This window comes from Vidua macroura, chromosome 22, assembly GCF_024509145.1.
Source record: "Vidua macroura isolate BioBank_ID:100142 chromosome 22, ASM2450914v1, whole genome shotgun sequence".
Taxonomy (NCBI): domain Eukaryota; kingdom Metazoa; phylum Chordata; class Aves; order Passeriformes; family Viduidae; genus Vidua; species Vidua macroura.
Genome location: NC_071592.1, coordinates 1,099,963 through 1,121,277, shown reverse-complemented (window position 1 = coordinate 1,121,277; position 21,315 = coordinate 1,099,963). Strand labels below are relative to the sequence as shown.

General features: G+C 56.5%; 1 protein-coding gene across 3 annotated transcripts in view; it reads right to left on the bottom strand.

The window, feature by feature from the left end:
• Window positions 1–838: 838 nt before the first annotated feature.
• Window positions 839–21,315, bottom strand: part of CEP164 (centrosomal protein 164) — a 29,950-nt gene continuing 9,473 nt past the window's right edge. For all 3 annotated transcript variants that reach the window (XM_053997059.1, XM_053997060.1, XM_053997061.1), the window contains 23 exons: window positions 20,365–20,448; window positions 19,471–19,548; window positions 16,327–16,412; window positions 12,940–13,152; window positions 11,699–11,833; window positions 11,303–11,519; window positions 10,634–10,711; window positions 10,261–10,392; window positions 9,892–10,014; window positions 9,641–9,784; window positions 9,378–9,461; window positions 8,960–9,028; window positions 8,535–8,713; window positions 7,944–8,070; window positions 7,491–7,555; window positions 7,131–7,338; window positions 6,253–6,360; window positions 5,567–5,681; window positions 4,747–5,091; window positions 4,328–4,394; window positions 3,923–4,039; window positions 2,982–3,084; window positions 839–1,554 (listed from right to left, as the gene is read on the bottom strand). In XM_053997059.1, coding sequence (XP_053853034.1) covers window positions 2,985–3,084; window positions 3,923–4,039; window positions 4,328–4,394; window positions 4,747–5,091; window positions 5,567–5,681; window positions 6,253–6,360; window positions 7,131–7,338; window positions 7,491–7,555; window positions 7,944–8,070; window positions 8,535–8,713; window positions 8,960–9,028; window positions 9,378–9,461; window positions 9,641–9,784; window positions 9,892–10,014; window positions 10,261–10,392; window positions 10,634–10,711; window positions 11,303–11,519; window positions 11,699–11,833; window positions 12,940–13,152; window positions 16,327–16,412; window positions 19,471–19,548; window positions 20,365–20,448 — 2,874 coding nt within the window. In that variant the 3' untranslated portion in view covers window positions 839–1,554; window positions 2,982–2,984. The remainder of the gene's footprint in view (window positions 1,555–2,981; window positions 3,085–3,922; window positions 4,040–4,327; window positions 4,395–4,746; window positions 5,092–5,566; window positions 5,682–6,252; window positions 6,361–7,130; window positions 7,339–7,490; window positions 7,556–7,943; window positions 8,071–8,534; window positions 8,714–8,959; window positions 9,029–9,377; window positions 9,462–9,640; window positions 9,785–9,891; window positions 10,015–10,260; window positions 10,393–10,633; window positions 10,712–11,302; window positions 11,520–11,698; window positions 11,834–12,939; window positions 13,153–16,326; window positions 16,413–19,470; window positions 19,549–20,364; window positions 20,449–21,315) is intronic.

The following is a 21,315-nucleotide window of genomic DNA, read 5'->3' as shown; positions in this document are numbered from 1 at the left end:
CAGGCACGGCAGGGAGCAGGGACAGAGAGCCCAGCCCAGCCTGGGGTCACACCTGCTCCCTGGGGACCCATCTCAGCAGCGTCACAGCACACTCCAGCAGGGATTTGGGATGTCTCAGAACCGCCCTGAACGGCTCAGCAGCACGGTGGGAGACTTGTCCCCAGCAGTGCCTGCCTGGACAGCGTGTGCTGCCACCAGAGCTCCTCCAGCAGCTCTTCTCCAGCTTTCCAGAGGGCAAAGACACACCAGAGCAGCTCAGGCTCTGGGCAGCAGAGGGGCAAAAAGCCTGGTGGTGGTTTGTTTGCTTTTTAAGGACGAAACTCTCGGCCTCCACTTGTGCACAAGCAGCTGATGCACACCCTGCTCGCCCTGTGCCAGCCCCTCCAGCTCCCACAGGCGAGCAGGAGATGGGAGCAAGAGAAGAACACATCACCAACCCTCCCCAATGCCCGGTGAGAGCGTTACTCAGCCATCCCAGCAGCACCCAGCACACTGCTGGGGCAATTCCTGGCTGCTCCCAAAGCCATGGGAAACCAGCAGCCACAGCCAACCTGCAGTGAGACATCTTTAACAGATCCCAGGCTGCCAGAGCCATGCCTTGTTTTGTAGTTTTGGTTTTCAGCTTTCTTCTCTCTGCCTCTGCATTTGCTACCCTGTCCAGATACTTAAAAGGATAATGGTAACAAAGGCACAGCGAGCTTAAGTGGTCTTGGGAACTGCCAGAAATGACCTTGGCAAGACAAAACATGAGAGAGCCCAGAGACAAGGGGAGATGTGAGAGGTAAGTACAGCTGGATACCCAGCTACAACAAAAAAAACAGAGTGACAACGACCACCATCATACAAAACAGATTCATGTTGATATAATTTATACAAAAACAGATACAGCTGCTATCCCGGGTTTTAACAGGAAAAAGGAGCATGTTTCAAACCAAGTTATTGTTAATAAAAACTGGCATTTCCCTGCACCATTAATGCATGCTTCTCCCAAAACACAGAATGGACTCCGTGATATGGCTTTGGCCACAGCAACCACAACTGTGGGGTGCCTTCTAAAACCCCTGACTGGAAGGACTGCCACGTGTCCTCTGAGTATCCAGTAAACTAAAAGCAAAATCCCTACAGGAAGGGGTTTGTGCAATCCAACAGCAGATGGGATACCCGTGTTTGGATCCCTCCTTTCCTAGGAAGGCATAAGGCTATTGAGTAATTACAAAAATTCTAGAAAAAACAGCAAGGAAAAATAAAATACAGACATTCTTCAGAGTTTTAAAATGATGTTCATCAAAAATAGATGTCTATGTAAACATCCCCGTGCCAGGCTCACGGCGTGTGCCAGCACACTGCACCCAGGGAGCAGAGCAGGGGGGCTCCCCCCACTGCCCACCCTACCCACCCCAGGGGCTCTCACAGCACGGGGGGTGTGGGGCAGCAGCTTCACAGCCTGCCCCCAGCAGCTGTCTCAGGAGAATGGCTTTGAAGATGGTTTCTCACAGATGGGCTCCCTTGAAGTGCAGCGTCCTCGTCAGCCAGAACGGGCGAGTGGCTCGGCAGCTTTTTAAAGCATGAAATATTTAGAGTCAGCTCGGAGGAAATACTGACAAAGACAACCAAACAGCACATTCCCATGAAAGCCTGGCTCCTCCCCGCTGGGCAGAGTGAAACCCCTGCCAGTCCCAAGCATCCCAGCGGGCTGGGATACCCTCTGGACAGGCTGGGATACCCTCTGGACGGGCTGGGATACCCTCTGGACAGGCTGGGATACCCTCTGGACGGGCTGGGATACCCTCTGGACGGGCTGGGATACCCTCTGGACGGGCTGGGATACCCTCTGGATGGGCTGGGATACCCTCTGGACGGGCTGGGATACCCTCTGGATGGGCTGGGATACCCTCTGGACAGGCTGGGATACCCTCTGGATGGGCTGGGATACCCTCTGGACGGGCTGGGATACCCTCTGGACGTGGCCTTTCCAGAGGAACCTCACAGCACCTGGTGAGCAAAGCCATGAGCCACTGAGTCCCAGTTGAGGTCCAGGGTCATCCCAACTCCTCAGCCACTCTCCAGCCTTCCCAGCCCCCTGCTCTCCCAGGATCCCTGCAGAGCTGCTGCAGGAGCAGCCAGACTGCGCTCCAGGATTTATGGCAGGGGCTCCCCAGCCCCGTGCATGGAAAGAGGTCCCAGCTGCTGAGCCAGGCTCTGGATCCCTCTCCCCAGGGCGTGGAGGACACAGGTGGGGCTGTCCCAGCCCCCACAGGACTCCTCAGCCGTGCCTGCACAGACCCTCCCCATGCCCTGCCATCAGCCCTGCTCCCGCTGCCATCACAGGGGACAGAGCTGCAGCAGCTGCTTTGCTGCACAGCTCTGGCCAGCCGGGCCTGAGAGGAGCAGGGAGGGCCCGTCCAGATCTACCACTCTTGGCTCAGTTCCTATTGCTTCCACCCCAAACAAGCAGAACATTCCCCAGGAGCCAGAACGTGCCATTCCCTGAATTTACCCCCAGACTCCGCAGCCTCTCCGCTGCTCCCACGTGCCAGAGGCCACCTGACACGGCCCACCCGCCCCAAGCATTTGCTGGGCATCAGGGCAGGCTCATTTCCTGCCACATTTCCTCCAGCAGAGCCTCAGCAGGATTCACATCCTCCCCCTTGACCAGTTACTCAAAGTCCTCTGTGATTCACAGCTCTGCCTTGCCATCGCTGGAATACTAATGAGGGAAATGTTGATTTATTGAAGCCCTGATATGTCACCGCTGGATTAAACAGTCTATAAAGTATATTTGGACACATTACAGGATTAGAAGAACCCGCCTGGGAAGTTCTTTTCCTCCTTCCTCCACTCTCTTTGCAAAAATACCCAGTTTCAAGGACGTGCCACACAGACACAGTGGAGGTGCCAGGGTGGGCATCCCCAAAACCCAGCCCATCATGGGGAGACTGCACAGCCCCCCCCGCCACCCTCCCTGCAGGGAAAAACCCCACCTTTCAGTACTGGTACACCTTGATCTCTCTGTTTTCATCCAGTCCCAGCTGCAGGAGGCTGGGGCTGCTGCCTGGGGGCTTCTCTGCCAGTGGGGAGAGAGGTCTGACAGCTGGGTGAAGGAAAAGCCTGGCTCACGGCAGGAACCAGCACAGACAGGACAGGTACCAGGTACTGAGCCAGCCCAGGGCACACAGGCTGTATTTAGCCTGCTGCATCCCAGCCAAGTGGAATTAGAGGGGGATTAGGGAATTCAGAGGCACACCACGCTCAGGGCAGCTCAGAGCCCGCAGGGATTGGCTGCTAATGTCAGTGTACACTGAGGAGACACCCACAGCCCCAGCACAAGGCTGGTACCACAGCCTGCTCACAGCACAGAGAGGTCTTGTTCCCTGGATCCAGCCCCACGCTACAAGATTCCTCAAAACAGATCTGGAGAGAGCTCTGGGGGGAGCCCAGCCCTCCCTGCCCCACCAGGGCCCAGTCCACACATCTCCAGGTGCCCTCACCTCCTCCCAGGCTGCTCAGCAGGGCCTGCCCGTGCCAGGGCTCCATCCACCAAGGGCACCAGAAGCAGCCCTGCAAAGCCAGACCCCCTTCTTGCCCACCCCATCCTCCCCCCTCTGCACTGTTTGGTCCATATTTTTAAATCCTCACACTCCCTGCTCAAAGTGCTCCTCTACAGCTGAGCAGCATCACCAAAGAGCATCACAGCACAGGGAAAGGAAGGGAAACTCCCTCAGACAAGTACAGCTCAGAGAGCAGCACACAGATCACTCCTGCTCCATCTGCTAAACACCTCTGCAGAACCAGGCACTGCAACAGAGGCCAAGGCCTCGAAATTGCTGCTCAATTCTTCATTTCACACCCCTCCTGCCACCCTCCTCCTACCTTCTGCAGGAAGCAGGAAGGCAATTAAAGACCAGACCCAGGTAAAAGATACACTTTGGAATCCTTCTTGAAGCCTTTCAGCCATTTCTTGTTGCTCTCAATCATCCCCTCAATATTCCTTGTCTCTGGCTCACTGAACTTGGAATGCTGGAAGAGCCTGATTTGTTCACTGTGGCAGAGAGAGAGAGAGAGAGAGAGAGAGAGAGAGAGAGAGGGTAAATGGGGAAAAAAAAGATGTCTGAAAAGAAAATATCCCAGAGATGAGAAAGTGATGGGCTGCTGAAGAAAAAAACCACCTCCTCTAATACAAACATACTGATAGTTCACCTTTTCTCCTTAATAAGTAGTTCATAGCAATTATCAAATTGCAATCGACTTGTTACGTGAGCAGTGACCTAACAGCCTCTGCAGAGGAACAAAGCAGCACAGTGGAAATGTCAAGGAGGAAGGCCCTTACCCTGCAGGGACATAGCCCAGCTTGCTGTCCAGAGGCACAGGACTCCCACCGAGCGACGGGAACCCACCTGCAAAACAGACATCAAACACAGAGCCCACACAATCCACAAACCCAGCTGTGCTTGCTCTCCTGCACCACGGGCACGCCGTCCCTACAAGGACACCAAGGAAACAGGTGGAGATCCCTAGGTGAGCCAGTGGAGAGGGCTGGCTCCTCTTTTGCTGCTTCCTCGGGTATTCAAGAGCAGGAAGACAGGCTCAGCCACATGCTGCATTCTGGAGTGAGCTTCTCATCCCTTATCCCCTTAGCACCCTTCCTACAGCAGCACCAGTGCACCCACCCTCCCCAGCACTGGGAGCCTGAGACAAAATCAGAAGTTGCAGGCAGCAAAGCAGGTGGAACAAGGCCAGGAGACTCACCTGGGAAATACCTGTGCCATTTCTCTGTCAGCATGTTGTCCACTGACTGCCCTGAGATGGAATAATTAGAGCTGGGCCTGCTGCTCCGGGCCCACTGGTCCAGGGGGGACACCCTGGGGGGGTTCCCCAGGGAGCTGCCCCCCCCCAGGCCTGCCAAGGAGGGATAGGTGGGAAGGGGGATGCCCTCACGGGCTGTGGAGGTGAGGAGAGGGGGCTGGTGCTGGCTCAGGGAGTTCAGGAACCCCAGGACCCCGTTCAGCTCGCTGGTGATGCTCTGCACGGAGTCCCTCAGGTGCTGGATCTTGTCCTGCTGGAGGGCAGGCCAGAAATCCATTCTCAAGTCAGCTGAAGGAAGAAAGGGGAAGAAAGGGATCACGGGCAAGCCCTGACAAGAGCAGCCTGTGTGCAAGCAACCCAACCCTCCTGCCTGCCTGCCCTTCTTCCCCCAGCACAACTCCAGGCAACCAAAGCCCAAGAGAAAGCACGAGCAGCAGAGAGGGAATGGCAGCAGCTTCTCCTGCCACCATGTGAGGAAGGGGAAGCCCAGACTCCTGCAGAAGAGCAGTACAGATCTGCAGGATCAGAGGGAAATCAGAGAGATTTTACAATCCACAGAGGTTTAAAAGGCAGGTTCACTCACAGATCTCATCCCTCTTATCTGCCACTACAGGCAGGAAACAAGTTTTTGCAATCAGGTGTGGTACACAGAGCAGTCCCAGACCTGCCTTGGACACAGGTGAGCACAACTGAGACCAGGGACATCAGAGAGGTGAGAGGGAAAGGCAGAACAGGCCTAGAGCCTCACATGCTGGGCACTTACATCTCAACTGGCCCAGATTCACACTGGACGTGCTGCTTGTGTCCTCAGAGGTGCTCAGATCAAACGTCACCACCTTCTTGCACGCTGAACTCTTCAGTGTATCCTCATCTGAGAGCTGGTCAGGAGGAGGAAAACAATGCCAGTAAAACCTGCTGTATCATCCCTGGAACATAAAAGCTACTGGAATTCTGCCTACAGCTTGTCTACAGAGCTGGACTGCAGTCAGGCTCAGGTCAAGTGAAGGCAAACTTGTCTCCAGCCCCTGACAGCAAAGTCTGAATGTCCAGAGACTGCTTTGGCTCTCAGAGTGCAAGAGGCCAACCCCAGCAGCCACGTGAACCAGCCCTTCCAGCAGGAGTCGGCGTGGTTTGTGCTGTGAATAACCTCACAGCTCTTGCAGGGCTGGGATCTCTGTGCCAAGGGCAAGAGTTTGACCATCAAAGGTCTGGTTCTCTTGCATCTGCTGCTGCCCTGCCTGAGGCCACGTGGTCCCAGGCAGAGCCAAAGATTCCAAGGTTTGCCTTGGTCAGGAGAGCAGGCTCCATCCCAGCTCACGTGAGGTGACCTGCCCTTGTTTCCTCCAGGCTCAACCCAAGCAGCTTTTCCAAGCTGCCTTCTGCAGCCACACACTCAGCAGAAAAGCGGTTCCAAAATCCAGCTCTGCTGCAAACACCAGGAGAGTTTACCTCCTCCAGCAGCGAGGACTCCAGCTGGCTGAGCTTCTCCTCCTTCTTCTTCAGCAGCACCTGTCCTTTCTGCATGGCCGACTTCATCTTGTCCAACTCCTTTGCCTCCTGCCATGCCAAGGAGAGAAATTAAACAGGAATGACAGGAAATCATCCCTGTCAGCAGCTGGGGTGACTGTCATCACCTCATTCTGCTCAGCACAGGAAGTGCTGCTGCACTGAAATCGCTCCCAAGTCCTCGAGAGTGTGGGAAGGGATGTGAGCAGTGAGCACACGGCTCAAAGCAGGGTCAGCCCAAGGAAAAGGAGCTTTCACTTCCAAACCCCCATCCAGGAGGGTCAGCAAGCCCACACCAAGAGGGTCACTGAGCCCACACCAGGGGGGTCACCGAGCCCACGCCAGGAGGGTCACCGAGCCCACACCAAGGGGGTCACCGAGCCCACGCCAGGGGGGTCACTGAACCCACACCAGGAGGGTCACTGAGCCCACACCAAGGGGGTCACTGAGCCCACACCAAGGGGGTCACCAAGCCCACGCCGGGGGGGTCACCGAGCCCACACCAGGAGGGTCACCGAGCCCACACCAGGAGGGTCACTGAGCCCACACCAGGGGGGTCACTGAGCCCACACCAGGAGGGTCACTGAGCCCACACCAGGAGGGTCACTGAGCCCACACTGGGGGGGTCACCGAGCCCACACTGGGGGGGTCACCGAGCCCAGGCCAGGGGGGTCACTGAGCCCACACCAGGGGGGTCACCGAGCCCACACTGGGGGGTCACCGAGCCCACACCAGGGTGACCACGGCAGCTGCAGCGCCAGGAGTCGGTGCCAGGGCTGCGGGCAGTCTGTGCCACCCAACACCCAGCGCCCAGGGCTCACCTCCTCCAGGTTCTGGCGCACGCCCTGCAGGAGCTGGGAGCTGTGGGGGTCCTGCACGGCCTCCCGGGCCCTGCGCAGGTCCTGGCCCCACTGCAGCCTGGCAGCCCTGAGCGCCGAGCGCCGCTGGCGCAGGGAGCGGCTCTGGCGCAGCAGGAACTCCTTGGTGCTGCGCAGGGACTGCCCCTCTGCCGAGATGTAGCTCTGCACTCTGTGGGAACAAGCAGGGCTGTGCTGGCTCCCCGTGCTGCTGCACACCTCACACAGCACCCCCACAAACGGGGACTCAGCCCTCGCTGTGCGAACCCAAAGCTGGGCTTGGAAAAGCAGAGCAGGGAGCTCTCCTGGCGCAGGGATACTCACCCATCGAGCTGGAGGTCGCTCTCCTCGGGGCTCTGAGAGGCTGGGGGAGGCTCTCTGGACGAGTGCTGAGAGCAAAAACTGAGTGTTTATGGGGGGAACAGAAGCCCAGGGCCCCCTAAGAATCCAATGAGGACCAAAAGCTTGGAATGACATCACCAGGGCACTGCCCAAATCCAAGCACAGCACCAAGGCTGGTCTTGATGTGACTTCTGAAGGTAACAGACGTTTCTACCCCGACACAAGCCCTGCTTTTGATTTGAGTACCCCACACTCCACTCCAGCCACTAATAACAGACAGACACCTGCAAATACTACTGAACGCACCAGCAAAGAGAAATCCATCTCTGCATCTCAAATGATTTCACACAGAAGGAACAAATGCTGGGCTTTTCAAGGGAGTTTCACAGCCTCAGATCTCACAAGGCAAACACCTTCACAGGCTGCTTTACTCACAGCTTGAGGAGTTTCTTTCAGGTCTTCAACGCAGAGCTCGGCTTTCTTTCTTGGAGATTCCACACTTTCTTCTGCCTCCAGTTCTTTCAGAGCCTCCTGCTTGCTCCTGATTGCTTCCTCCAGCTCTCTGCCACAGGAAAAAGCAACAGCAGAGGCACTTGATTAGCCTGCAGTGGTGTCCAGAGTGAGCTCCAGATTACAGCAGGGAAAGGGCCACAGGTGTGCAAGACAACAGCAGGGCTGGGCAGGGAAACTGCTTCCCACCCTTCCTGGGCAGCTCAGCCCCTCAGGAAAACCTCTTTGCATTTCAGCACCCCTCTCACAGCACCTCGTTAACCTCCCAAGGCAGGAGTGGAGGAGACAAAGGAACCTGACATGCAGAGGTGAAGGAGCAAATTGAAATTCACACCCTGAATTAATGAAAAATCCCCCAGCAACTCTGTGCCCCCAGTGGGCACCTCAGGATTCTGAAGCAACATGGCCCAAAACACAGAGCTCAGAGGTCGGGGAGAGGCCCAGCTTAGGTCAGAGAGGTTTGTCAGGGGCACAGGGCAGATTTTTTTGGTATCAGAGGAAATTTCTCACACACACCCGATGCGTTTGTGCAGCCTCTGGCTCCGGCTCTGCAGCAAGTCCACCTGGGCCTCCAGCTCAGCCTTCTGGTCCTGCAGCTCCTGCAGGGTCTTGCGCAGCTGCCGGATGGACTCCAGCAGGCTGGAGTGCTCCTTCCTGCTCTCCTCCAGGCGCAGCTGAGAGGCTAGAGCAGCTTCCTAGAAGAAAACCAGAAAATGCCTCACGGTCATTTGGCCAAGAGCAAAACAAGGGGCACACAGCTCACGGGGCCCCAGGGCTGCACACCCACACACCAATCCTGGGAGAACAGGACTGGCTCTTCTCTCTGGGGAGCTCAGAACTAAGCCACCACCCAGCACTTTGTTTCCCTAAAGCCCCAGCCCTGAGGTGCTGCCCTGGGCCCCAGAGCAGCACAGCCCCTCTCCAGCCCCAGGGCTCCGTACGTCTCTTTCGAGCTGCATCCGGGCGTCCTCATCCAGCAGCAGCTGCCTCCTCCTTTGCAGGGACTCCTCCTGTGACAGGGGACAGGCGGGGCAGTGTCAGAGCCAGGACACTGCTGATGCTGGGCAGCACCTCAGGCCTGAGTCTCAAGACCATTCCAAAACAAGGAGTGTTGTCAGGTTTGCTTCGTGACCCCTCGGACTGTCCCCCGAAGCACTGAGCAAACCCAGAGCTCGCACTTTCCCAGCACCAGGAATGCTTAGCCCTGCTCTGACTGGTGACAGAGTTTTACCTGTAAGTGGGATGGCAGCAGAAGCCCTGGCTGAGCTTTCCTGAGCAGCTCCCCGTGAGGAAGCAGCCAAAGGACTGTCACAGATTCGGGAAGCTCTGTGAGCCCAACCTGGCTCACCTGAGGCTCACCTGGCTCAGGAGCTGCTCTGATCTGGCTTGGATGTTTTTCATGCGGATCTCAAGCTCCTTCTCTGAATCCTGGAGCTTTCTTTCCTGCACAGGGAGCTGAGTTAAAGAGAAAGGCACGAGCTCCTCCCTCACCAGGAAAACACAAGCTGGGAAGCGTGACCTGCCACTCGTGTCCGCGCAGGGCGGCAGGGGGGACGAGGTGGGGAGCCCCCAGGCCATCCCTCAGGAGGTCCCAAGGGCCAGAGGCAGAGCCTGCTGCTCACCTTCTCCCTGTGCCTCTGCTGCAGGGCAGTCAGCCTCCCCTCCAGCTCTGCCTGCAGCCCCTTCACGTCGGCGTCGTGGAGCTGCCGCAGCCGCGCGGCCTCGCTGCGCAGCCCCTGCAGCAGCTCCGACCTCTGCCTCCGCTCCTGCCGGCCCAGGGCACAGGGAAACACCTCTGTGAGGCACAGGGCTCTCCAGCAGTGCAGCACGGGCACGCTGCACCCGCTGCAAGTGCAGCCCCCACCCGCAGCACCTCCTCCTCGTGCTGCTGCTGGATCCGTGCCAGGGCCTCCCGGTGCTCCTCTCTCATCCTCTCCGTTCTCCTCTCGTGCTCCTTCTCCACTTCGCGCCGTTTGTCGCTCATCAGCTCGCTGAGCTGCAGGGGTGGCAGGGAAAGAGCTTTCCCTGAACTGCAGCACTGCACCTCCCAAAAATCAGCCTCCCACCCGAGCCCAAGCCCAGAGTGGGATCAGGGATTGCGTGCTGGGGAGCACAAAGCCTTTACCCCGCTGAGGCGAGATGCTGGGGGGTGTCCTGCTCCCTGAGGCAGGGGATGTGGGCACCCAGAGCTCACCCCACATCTGAGAGTGTCAAGAACCTTCAGCACAAAACCAACACTCACCTCACGCTCGTATTCCTTCACTTTAAGGGCTTTTTCCTGCACTTTCTGATCTGCTCTCTGCAGCTCCTCACGTAGCTGGGCCTCCTGGCTGCTCTGTGCCTCTGCCAGCTGGGCTTGCAGGCTGGAAATGACCTGTCAGGAAAGCCACCCACAGAGACTCATCAGCCTTTTCACAGGATCCATTCCATGCCCTCGACAGGGCACGGCACAGCCTCACCACCCCCTGCCTGGAGCACGGCCAAACACTGAGCCAGACCAGAGCCACAGCTAGGGAGGGGGAAAAAAATAATGCCACCCTCCCTGGCCACCTTTGGTGACAGCATGAGGCAAAAAATAAAAACCAACCATTACATCCTAAGGACACCATCCTCACCTCCCGGTGCTTCCCCTCTGCTGCAGACTTCAGCTGCTGGAGTTCACTGGCAAACTGTTCTTCCAGCTCCTCTGCTGCCTGCAGAAACACGAGCAAAACAGTCTGCTGGGAAACCCCTGTGTGGGGACAAGGTGCATTTGCAATTAAATTCTATCCAAAAGCATCAAAAGCACAGCAGTGACGCCCCCTCCAAACGGGATCACTGCAAGGAGCCTTTAGTCTCTCTGTGCTTTCCCTCCCGGGGATCTCGATGAATCCCAGCCATGCTGTGCTGCAGGGACTGGAAACTGCCCCACTGAAGGCTCCCCGGGTCCCTGCAGGACTGAAGCAGCAGCCAAAGAGGTGTTGGGAGCTGATAAAGTGGCTCAGTTTAGTCCTGATCTGATAACAGGGCTCGGTTTAGCTCGGGGGAGCCCACAGTGATCCTTATCTTGATGCAGAGTGGCCACTGAAGTAATTGTTAGTTAATCACCATTGTAATAACGACTGGGGGAGCTCTCCTGCCCACCTCCCCGTGCCTCCAACAGACTGGCACTGCCCTTGGTGCCCTAAGTGAGCTGTCACTAAAGCACCGCAGGTGTGAGTTAATCCCCACACTTGGCACTGCCCTGCCAGCCAGGCCAGCAGGAACAGCTCCAGGCTGGCCCTGCCTGGCAATAAAGATCTCACCTTCTTCTTCTCCCTGTCTAACCTGTCCCTGAGCTCGCTCAGGAACTCTTCCTTCTCCTGTTCCAGCTTGCTCATCTCCTTCTGCTGGGCTTCCTCCGCTGCCAGCTTCATTTCCTCCAAGGCAAGCTGCTGCTTCCTCTGCAGGCTCTCCTTCTCCACCAGCTGCTGGGATTCCCACTCTTCCCTGAGCTGCTGCAGCGTGGCCTCCTGCTCTGCCCTGGTAGGTTTGGAACAGAGCACAGAAATGGGGATCCAGCACTGGGCAGTTGGGCTCGGAGCTGCTGCCACGGCAGGGAGGCTCAGGAGCTCCCTCTGAGCAGCTGCTGGGGATGTGCCCGACCCTTCCCTCCCAAACCAGCACTGCACACCCCCAGGAATGGCAGCAGAACCTCTCACCTCATCCTCTCCTCCTCTGCCTCGATCTCTGCGGCGATTTGGGCTCGCAGCTTTTCGAGTCTCTTGGCTTTTTCCTCTCTGAGAAGCATCTCTTCCTCTTCCCGCTCAGATTTTGCTAAATCTTCTTCTGGAGCGCTGAGACAGAAAATGAAAAGGAAGAAAATAGGTTCAGGAGGCTTCAATATCTCCCAGCCCCTCTCCAAGGGCTTCAGCTCAGCTGGGGATCTCACTGGCTGTGGTGACACATTCATTTTCCCCCCACACCTGCAGGACCTGCTGCTGGCACGGGAGATGCAGCCCCAGCATCAAACCTGAGCTGTAGGGGCTTAAAACTTGCTATATCATCATAGCTTGCACTTCTTTTGGGGTTTTTTGTTCTTTTTTTTTGCAGGTAAGTGAAATCCACTCTCATTAAATGGATGCAGGCTCCCAGGCAGGATGCATTAGCACATCTGGAAGCTCCATATTTCCATATTATATCTTTTGCTACACTTTTTTTTTTTTTCCCTTCAGGTGCCATTTCTGCATCTTCCTTCCCACCCAGACTGCATCCCATGATGTCTCATATCAAGATTCTGTTTCTGGCTGCTCAGAACATAAGCATCAAGTCCAGCAAGATAACACAGAAGCCTCAAGAGAAAAACTCCCCCAGAGAAAGGGCACAGCTCCCAGTGCTGTTCCACCCCTGCACTGCTCTCAGATCCTGCTTTCCCACAGCCATCCCTGCTCTATTGCTAGAAGCCTTGCTTGGAAGGTCCTCTGTAAAACATCCCCTGTCAGAACTCCAGACAGCTCCTCTGGGGTAACCTCATCTCCTCTAATGCTCCCATTTCCAGTCCTGTTGCCACCATTGAGCCCAGGATTTGAAGAGCTGCCAGGCAGGAGAGCTCCAAGCCCTGAGCTGGAAACTCCTCCCAGGTTAACCATAACCCACAGCCCTGTGTGTGTGTGGGATCACAGCTCACCCTGCAGGATGCTCTCCTGCCACTCCTGCCAGGGTGGCAGAGCCCTTTCCTGAGCTCCACTGGGTTTGCAGATCCTCACACACAGAACTGTCTGTGCCAAAGCCTGTCCTTCCTCCTCCTCCTCCTCCCTGAGAGCCCTGATGTTGCTCCTTCCCCCAGCTCTGCAAAGCAGCACCACTTCCCAGGTGGTGGCTACAGCAGCACGAGTCTGTGGCCAGCAGCAAGGAAATCCCACCTTGGAAAGGCTTGCAGGAGATGGGTAAGAAAGGAAAGTACCTGAGGGGCTTTTCTTTGTGCTGATGAAGCTTTTCAGCTTCCTCCTCCTCCTCCTTCTGCCTCATCTCCTGGAATTGCTGGATTTTCTCCTCCTTTGCTTGAAATAAATGTATTTCCTCTTGCTCCAGCTTTGTCTCCACCTCCTTGACTATTTCCTCCAGGGATTCATCCTCAGGCTGGTTCAAGGACTGCTCAATTTCCTTCTCAGGTTGCCTACCAAAGACAAAAAGCTCCTTTGGCAAAAGGGTGACAGAAAACAGAGTAACATAAAAGGAGCAGCAACCTCCTCCACAGAGCATCAACTCCAAACCAAAAATCTCAGAGCTGCCTACTCCAAAAGCCTCACTGCTGACCTCAGGTGGATCCTGAGGATCACTGGTGGATCCTCTTGGTGACTCCCAGAGAATCTCCAGCTGATAAACTGAACCCAGCCCCAGCTGCACTCCAGGCCTAAATAACTCCAATTTTGGCCCACCAGAGCTCACCTTGTGAGGTCAATAAAATCTCACTTGATGAAAAGCCCTGGCCAGGCTGCCAGGCACAGGAGCAGATGCCATCAGTACCTGCTCCCAGCCCAGGTATTTTTCTGCAATTGCAACCTAAAGTGTGCTGGGAATTTGCCAGCTCCAGGCAAGAGAAAGCCCTCAGCACTCCAAAAATTCAAACCCAATCTGGTTCTAATTAAGTTTTTTTTTTTCAGACAGACAGCAGCAAAATTATAAGGTCTGAGAGAAGCTAAAGGGAAAGGAGGGGAAAATTGAGATTAGTCTAGGAAGAAAGATTTTTGTTCTTTGTTAGTGAAGGCTGGAGCAGGAAGGTCTCACCATGCTGTGAGACTGGCAGTGCAAGGCAGAGGGACTTCTGCCAGGAATCAGGGAAATAACAGCCCCAGTTCTTCAGCCTCGAGTCAGGAGAGAAAAGGTCATTTCTGCAGCCATTAGCAAAAAGGGCAAGACAGAAAAGTGGTGGGGTTCTGGAACAATCCCCCTTCACTGGTGCCCCCCTTACACCACCTGCAGCAGGTGTCCTTTAGCAGGCTCCTCTGCAGAGCAATTCAGCCACTTCCACCTGGTTATCAGTTGCTCCTTTTGCCCCAGTTTCTGCTCAAAAGGAAACCCAGGCAGCACACACACGTTTACACAGCACCACAGTTCCAGGAGAACAGAGATTCCTTCCCCATCACCCTGTCCCCAGAGACACGCTGCCTCATTTTTCCAGCTGCATCTGCTGATGTGCCACTTGACACGGAATGCAGAGTCAGCACACTCACACTGAGCTGCTCTGTCTCAGGGAGCTGCAGGTAGGAATCCACCAGCACCACCCCTGGAGCACACAGCACAGCGGCTTGGGCAGGAGCTCAGCTCTGACCCCGTTATTTCAACGCCACCCACGTGCCCAGTGGCTGTAGAACGGGGTGAATTGATGGGGTTTTGCCCTTGCCCCCAGCTCAGCATCCCTCAGCAGGTGCTGTGTGGAAGTTTCTCGGGGAGGGAGAGCGCTGGCAGCGACACCGGCACGGGGAAGGCGTTCCCAAAGACAAAGCAAACAGCTCCCCCTCATCCCAGGGAGTGCTGAGCCACAGCCCCCGAGGGCTGAGTGCTGCCCTGGCCCTGCCCAGCACAGGCTGCTCACTTGGCACTCTGGCAGGGGCACAGGGAGCTGCTGGAGCACCGCCGTGCCCACGAACCGCAGCTCCCGCCTCACACGCCAGCTCCAGCCACCACGGGGGGACAAAGGGACAAAAGCTGCCACAGTCACACCACCGGGGACTGATAGGAAGCCCTTATACGTTCTGTGGGGCAGGAAGCTCCTCGGGATCCACCAGGCTATCCAGGGCTCCCTCCTCCGGCTGCGCAGCCTCCGCCCCACGGGGATTTTCTAACCCCAGAGGCTCCACGGGTGCCTCACAAGCACTGAGATCCCTCTCACTTGGCAGCACAAAAGAGGGGACAGAAGATCAGATTAGCTCAGGTCAGAGTGAAGCGGCTGCTGCAGGTGGACAAGGACGTGCAGGTGACACAGGTGGGCACCAAGCCATGCCTGCCAACAGGACCTGCCTGGCCAACACGGGGCTGCCAGCGCCACAGGGAAGCTCCACACCATTCCCAGCACCTCATGTCGGACTAACAGGCAGCTGAGGATATCATGGACATCGGCCTCAGGCTGCTGGATCCCTTCCCTGGGTTATCCCACTCCTTGCAGGCCCTTGGAGAACGTCCCCAAGGTGCGCCAGCCCTGTCAGCCATACTCACACTGCTGTCCAAATTACAGATGGAAGTGTTGGCAGGCATGCTTGTATCTACAGTCCTACTTCATCTCAGAAGCACAGAGAGGAGAGACAAGGCAAGCACGAGCAGCTTCACAGGCAGAGAGAAAGAGAGGATGCTCAGCTGGGAAGCAGGAACCAAGTGATAAGGAGACAATTCCTGCGGGCAGAACACGTTTTTTGGAGACCCTCACACGAACAGCTCCTCCAAGAGCAAGGCTGCAAATCCCACAGAGCCAGTCATTAAGATGGACTGCAGTTTCTGCTCACGGATTTTCCTGGCATGGGCAGCAGCTCCTTGGCTCCCAGTGCCCTGGAGAACGTGTAACTCTGCGTGGAGGCCGAGAGCTTTGACACGACTCCTCTGTAAATGCCAGCCTGGGGCTCTCCAAGGAGGAGGAGCTCGAGGGAGCACAGAGCTCACTGCTCAGAACAGCATTCCAACTGTTCCAAACAAATCCCCACAAAGAGGCTGAAAACAGCTCCCCTGGACAGCCCAGTCCTTGTGGTAACTGGGGTCTGGAAGCCAGCATTCCTCCTGGGATAACAGTGGGTGATCTGTCCATATCCCAGCACAGAAAACAGCTTAATGCTCACACCCGGGCAAGGCCACCTCTGTGGAAGGAAGAGAACTGTTCCCATCACAGCTGGACTCACCTGGCACCAGGAACAGAGCCTGAGAGCCTTTAGCTACAGGCTCAGCCCAGCAGGACCAGTAAGGCTGTCATCAGGCAATGGCCAGTGGCCACATCTGCCCTGTTTAACAGCCCAGGGCCCAGCACACGGCATTTCCAGGCTCAGACCATCCTGGCAAGAGCAGTGGGAGCTGTGAGGGAGGCAGAGACCAGAGCCACAGCTGGGGCAGCCCCAGGGAAAGGACAGGCTGGCACTTGCACTGCCCACCCAGCCAGAAGCTGAAGCTGCAGAGACAGGGCGAAGGAGGCGGCAGGAGAAGCGAGAGGTTCAGTGGGAAAGCCCCCGAGAGAGGCTGCAGCACCTGGGGGAGCTGCACAGGGCACACCTGGGCAGGCTGCAGTGAGCACAGCAGGGAGGGCGAGGCAGGAAAGGCAGCAGGAGCTGGAGCTGCCCACGCCTCCCTTGTGCCTCTGTTTGTACCATACCTCTCAGCAGCTTCTGTTCTTTCCCTTTGCTCTTCCTCTACACTGGCTTTGCTTTGGTCTTTTTCCTCTGCTCCCAGCTCCTGGGCCTGCAGGTAAAAGCAAACAGGGTGGAGTTTGTGGCTCCCTCACCATCAAAGACCTCAAAGGAGTTCTGCTGAAGGTCCTTGGAATCAGCTGGGCCACGTGGCACCCACAGGCTGTTCCAGAAGGTTGGACGTGCCAGGCTCCTCTCCTGAGGGTATCCAAGGGTCTCCAACCATCCCAGGAATCCTTCCAGAAGCAGGAAGGGAGGCCTAGGAGCTCAGCTTTCTCAGGATAAAAGATGAACTCCCTGCCAGCACTAAGAACTTGGGACACGGGTTTGACCTTTCTTTCCTGAAGGTCATTTTACAATCCCAAGTCCCAGTGAACTCCCTGGAAAGCATAGGAGAGACATCTCCTAAAAGAGAAGTGTCACACACACCAAGTGCTGTGGCAATGAAGCAAAGGATGCATTGTCTGGGACCAAAATCCACATCAGGACTCAGCCCTGCCTCCCATCCAGGTTCTAGGGCAGGGTGTGATGGGCTGCACAGAGCCACCAGTCCAGGGATTCCTGACTCCAGGGCACATCAGCAATCCAGCCCCCTTGGCAGCACACTGAGCACTCCGTTGGCTCATTTATGGCACACTAAACACCAGAAATATGAATAGAAAATATGTGAATGTGAAAGAGTCAGGTGCTCCTTGCCCCTCCTGCCAGCTCCCAGATCCCTCTGTCCCTGCAGCAGGAACAACCTGAGGAGGGGAAGGACTTCCCTCCTCACCTGTCAGCCCCACGGGAAGCAGGGAGGGGCCCATTCATAAATTTTTGGGGACGCCAGCAGGTGAGCTCAGCCCCTGCCACGCAGGGCCGTGCGTGGAGCGGGGCCAGGACAAGGCGGAATTAACGCCGCAGTAATTAATGCAAATGCTCAGCAGAGCAAACGGCAGAAGGATTCCCTGCAAGTGCTGTCACCTCCCATCACATCAGCCTGGGCAGAGCCCCCAGCCCCGGCCCCCCCCCCGCCCCTCTAAGTGATGACTCCAATTCCCCAGAACCGAGGAGCTCAGCAAATGTTTCCCTGCTCCAAATGGGCTCTGTCACCGCAGCCGGGAACGGGAATGGGCCAGACAAATGGGGACGGAGATCACCCTGGAAAGAGGGTGACTGCTCTCAGGGTAACTCCTCTGAGCCCCTGCACAGGGCTCCTGCTGCCACCAGGGCAGCCCTGCCGAGGAACCACAGGCTGCAGGAACCTCTGGACACGTTGGGAAGGTGAACACAGCCCCCAGCTGCAGGGAACAAGGGCAGACTTTCAGCCTTGGCTGTGGAATTATCAGATCCTTGCCCCTCCTGCTGCCCCAGCAGCTCTGTTTTCTGCCCAGCTGCATCCCCGGAGGACACTTCACATGCTCAAGACACAGAACCAGCTGTGTGAACACGGGGATGACAGATAACGGGCCACCTCCTCCCTCTGCACAGCCCAGATCCCAAGGGAGCCTCTCACATCAGCTCAGATCGTGCTGCAAGGTGCCAGCACTGAGCACTTGGGACAGCTTTGCCTTTTTCCTGAGGCACTACCCAGGCTCCTCAGGGAATGGTCACAGCCCCGAGGCTGCCAGGGCACTCTCACAGGGCACAGGGTGGGATTTTGGGGTGTCTGTGTGGGGCCAGGAGTTAGACTTTGATGGTGTTTGTGGGTTCCTTCCAGCTCGGGACATTCTGTGGTTCCACAGTTCTGCATCGGGAATGGGAATGGGAAAGGAAAAGGGAAAAGGGAAAAGGGAAAAGGGAAAAGGGAAAAGGGAAAAGGGCCTCCCGTCTCCCAGGTCCAGCAGGACACATCCCACAGAGCCTCTGCAGCCACCACAGCTCCTGCCAAAACACACCAACAAAACCCCTCCAATTCTGTGCTCACAGAGCTGCCAGAGGTGTCTTTTATTTTCTTTTTTGAACAACAGAATATTTTGCCAATGCATTCAAAGCAAGGCAAGCTCCTCACATGGAAGAAGGCACATTCCTACAACCCCGAGCCGTTCCAGCCCAGCCTCTGTGCACAGACACAAAAGAGCAGCTGCAGTTCTGCAGGGAGCACCATTTCACACCCACCTCTCCCCAAACAGGGCTGTAATAAACCCAAACGTGGCTGCTCCAAGCAGCATTTGCATGCACAGTGCCTGCGCCGCGGGGAGGGAGAGGGGGAGCACAGCAGGCATATGTTTTGTTTTCCCTTCACATCTGATTATGCTCATTATTAGGCACAAGAGGACAGGTGTATTCTCCAGACACAACCTTGCAGACAGGATTTCTCCTCTCTGCTGGACAGGTGGGGAGTTTGCCACTCAGGGTCTCTCCTCCAGAGCAGCTGATGCGCTCACAATCAGGGCAAGGCTGAGTAACCCCAGCTGGATCCTGGGCCCTGCCTCCAACCACGGAGATGGAGTGGGAGGGCTCCAGAGGAACGTGGGGCTGAGCAAACCAACTCAGAACCATGCTGAGAAGACAAGGATAAACCAGAGATGCACAGCAATCTCCAGGCAGAGCTGCCTGACCAGTGCTGCACGCCAGGCTGACACAGACGTGTGCACACCACGTACACTCCATGTGCCACAGACTCACTGAAAGGAGCCCCTTTCCCCCCTACATTAAAGCAGGCAAGGCAACCAGATGCTTAAAAATAAGCTTCCCTCTACCAAAATCTGTCAGAGGGAGTTAACCTCCTTTTCTTCCCATTGATTCTACCGTGTTCTGCCACACAAATCCTTCCCATCTGCTTAAGAGAAAGAAAGGGACAAATACACTCACAAAAGAAGAAAGGAAAATAGATTCTGCTTCCTCCATTCCCCAGGAAAGCCATTTATTGGCTCTCCTATTGGGGCAGGGAGAGCACCCAGGGCAGCCTGCCTGTGTACACCCCTCCAGCCACCTCTGCTCAGGGTTTATGTTCTTTGTGTAGCCACCTGCACCTCCTCTCTGCAGAAAAAAACAATGCACTGGTGGCACTGCTGCGACCCCTGACACTTCACACACCAACCCCTGTTCACCCCTTCACTGACAGCATCCCCCCTCAGGATTCCAGCTGCCTGTTCACAGAGCACCCCTGACCCCCACACAGCACTGACCTTGCACTCGGGGCTGTCCAAGTCAGGAGACACAGTCCCCAGGCCCAGAAGCTCCTCGGAGAGCTGGCTCTTCAAGCCCTAAAAGAGAAAGCAGGATTGGTCTCTGATGAGCAAGCAGAGATCCTGAGACCAACATCCCAGCACAGCACCCTGCTGACAGCAGCTCAGCAGCATTTCCCTTCCCTGTGGCACCAAGGGACACCAGAGCCACCCAGGGCGGGCACTGCCACGCTCCCAGTGCACCCTCCCAAGCCACCAGCGAGGGTGGCACAAGGAACAGCCAAAGGGGGCACATCTTCCCAGCCTCCGGTGCTCCCCTTTGTGATGCTGCTGCACATTTCCAGGGATTTCTGTCCTCACAGCCAGCCCCCACAGGTTATCCACCCCTCGAGACAATCCCTGCTCCTTTCAGCCTCGGGGGCCCTGGCAGAGCCCCTGGCCAGCACAGGTTTGTATAAAGCAGGAAATAATGACATTCTCAGCCATTTGCTGGCCACGCTGCCTCTGCTCCCACTGGCAGATGGCAATGGCAGCTTCCTGTGGAGATGAAGAGATGCTGATGGGCATCTCCCCCCAGCCCAGGGCTGCTCTGCTGCAGGGACCCTCCAGAGTGGGGTCTCCAGCCACGCACACCCCCCTCAGCAAAAGCTGCTGAGCCCCTAAAGCACAATTCTTACACTGCTTATTCTTTTCCTTTTTGCAATTAGCCAAGTAAGCCCTCAGCTCTACATGACCTACTTTTCCAGGGATATTGCCTCACCCACAGCCCCTGCCTGCGAGGTGCAGGGTGGCACTGCTGGCCCGTGCCACACACAGCTGTGAGAGGTGGGCACTGCACCATCCCAAGGGGAGCTGAAGCCAAACCCAGGGAAAAAGGAGCTTTTGGTGACTCACCACAGGCTGAACCACCTCATGGTCAGAGCACTTGGAGACTGGCAAGTCCTGCTCGCAGCCGCTGCCCCCGGATGCCTTTGAAAGCTGAGAGGGAAAACCCATTACAGCCTGCACGTGTCCTACCCCTGCAGCTTCACCTGGGCACTGCCAGCACGGCAGCTGCTGCTGGCAGCACAAGTCTGGCCTCTCCCAGGGAAGAAAAGGTGACTGAACACCTTGGGGAAGACACCAAGGATGTGTGACCCACGGGACAAGCACAAAACACCAGAAGGGCAGGAGGTGGGGCTGGGGAGGGCAAAGTGCTCTTCAACCATCCCTGATAAAAGGCACTTGCTTCCTCTCCATCTGCACGGATCTCTGCAGCTCTCAGAGCTCCCAGCCCACCTCACAGCACAGCACTGGAGCCATAAAAGCACTTTAAAATTCCACTTTGCTGTGCCTAAGTGCAGCGAGGGCTCCTGCATTCCCAGCTGCAGGAACTGCTCGATGGGAACACCCCGTGGCCCTGCTGACTTCAGCAGCACAACTCGGGTGCACAAAGCACACAGGTGAGTTTGGGAAAGCAACACCCGCAGCTCTTCGGGGCAGAGCGCGTTTTCCAGGCTGGGTTTTGTAGTTTATCATTTCTTACAGACATTACGCATCAGTGAACTTGAGAAATCATCAAAATCAGCAGGAAGGCAGCCAGACTGGAGAGAGATCGTTCATCAGATCCCGTGTTCTGGCTCGGATCGTGCTCTGGAGCGTGAACACGAGCGGACAGCGCGTGTCTGGCAGCCCAGCTGCAGGGCCAGGCAGTGTGTGACACAGCCCGAGCCCCTGCTCCTGCAGCGTGGCCAGTTCTCCTCCCAGACTGGGAGGGCTGGAAGGCTCTGTGCTCCCAGCTCCAGCTCCAGCACCAGCCCTGAGGCTCCGTCCTGCCCCGCTCCGAGCTCGCACCTCGCGCGGAGC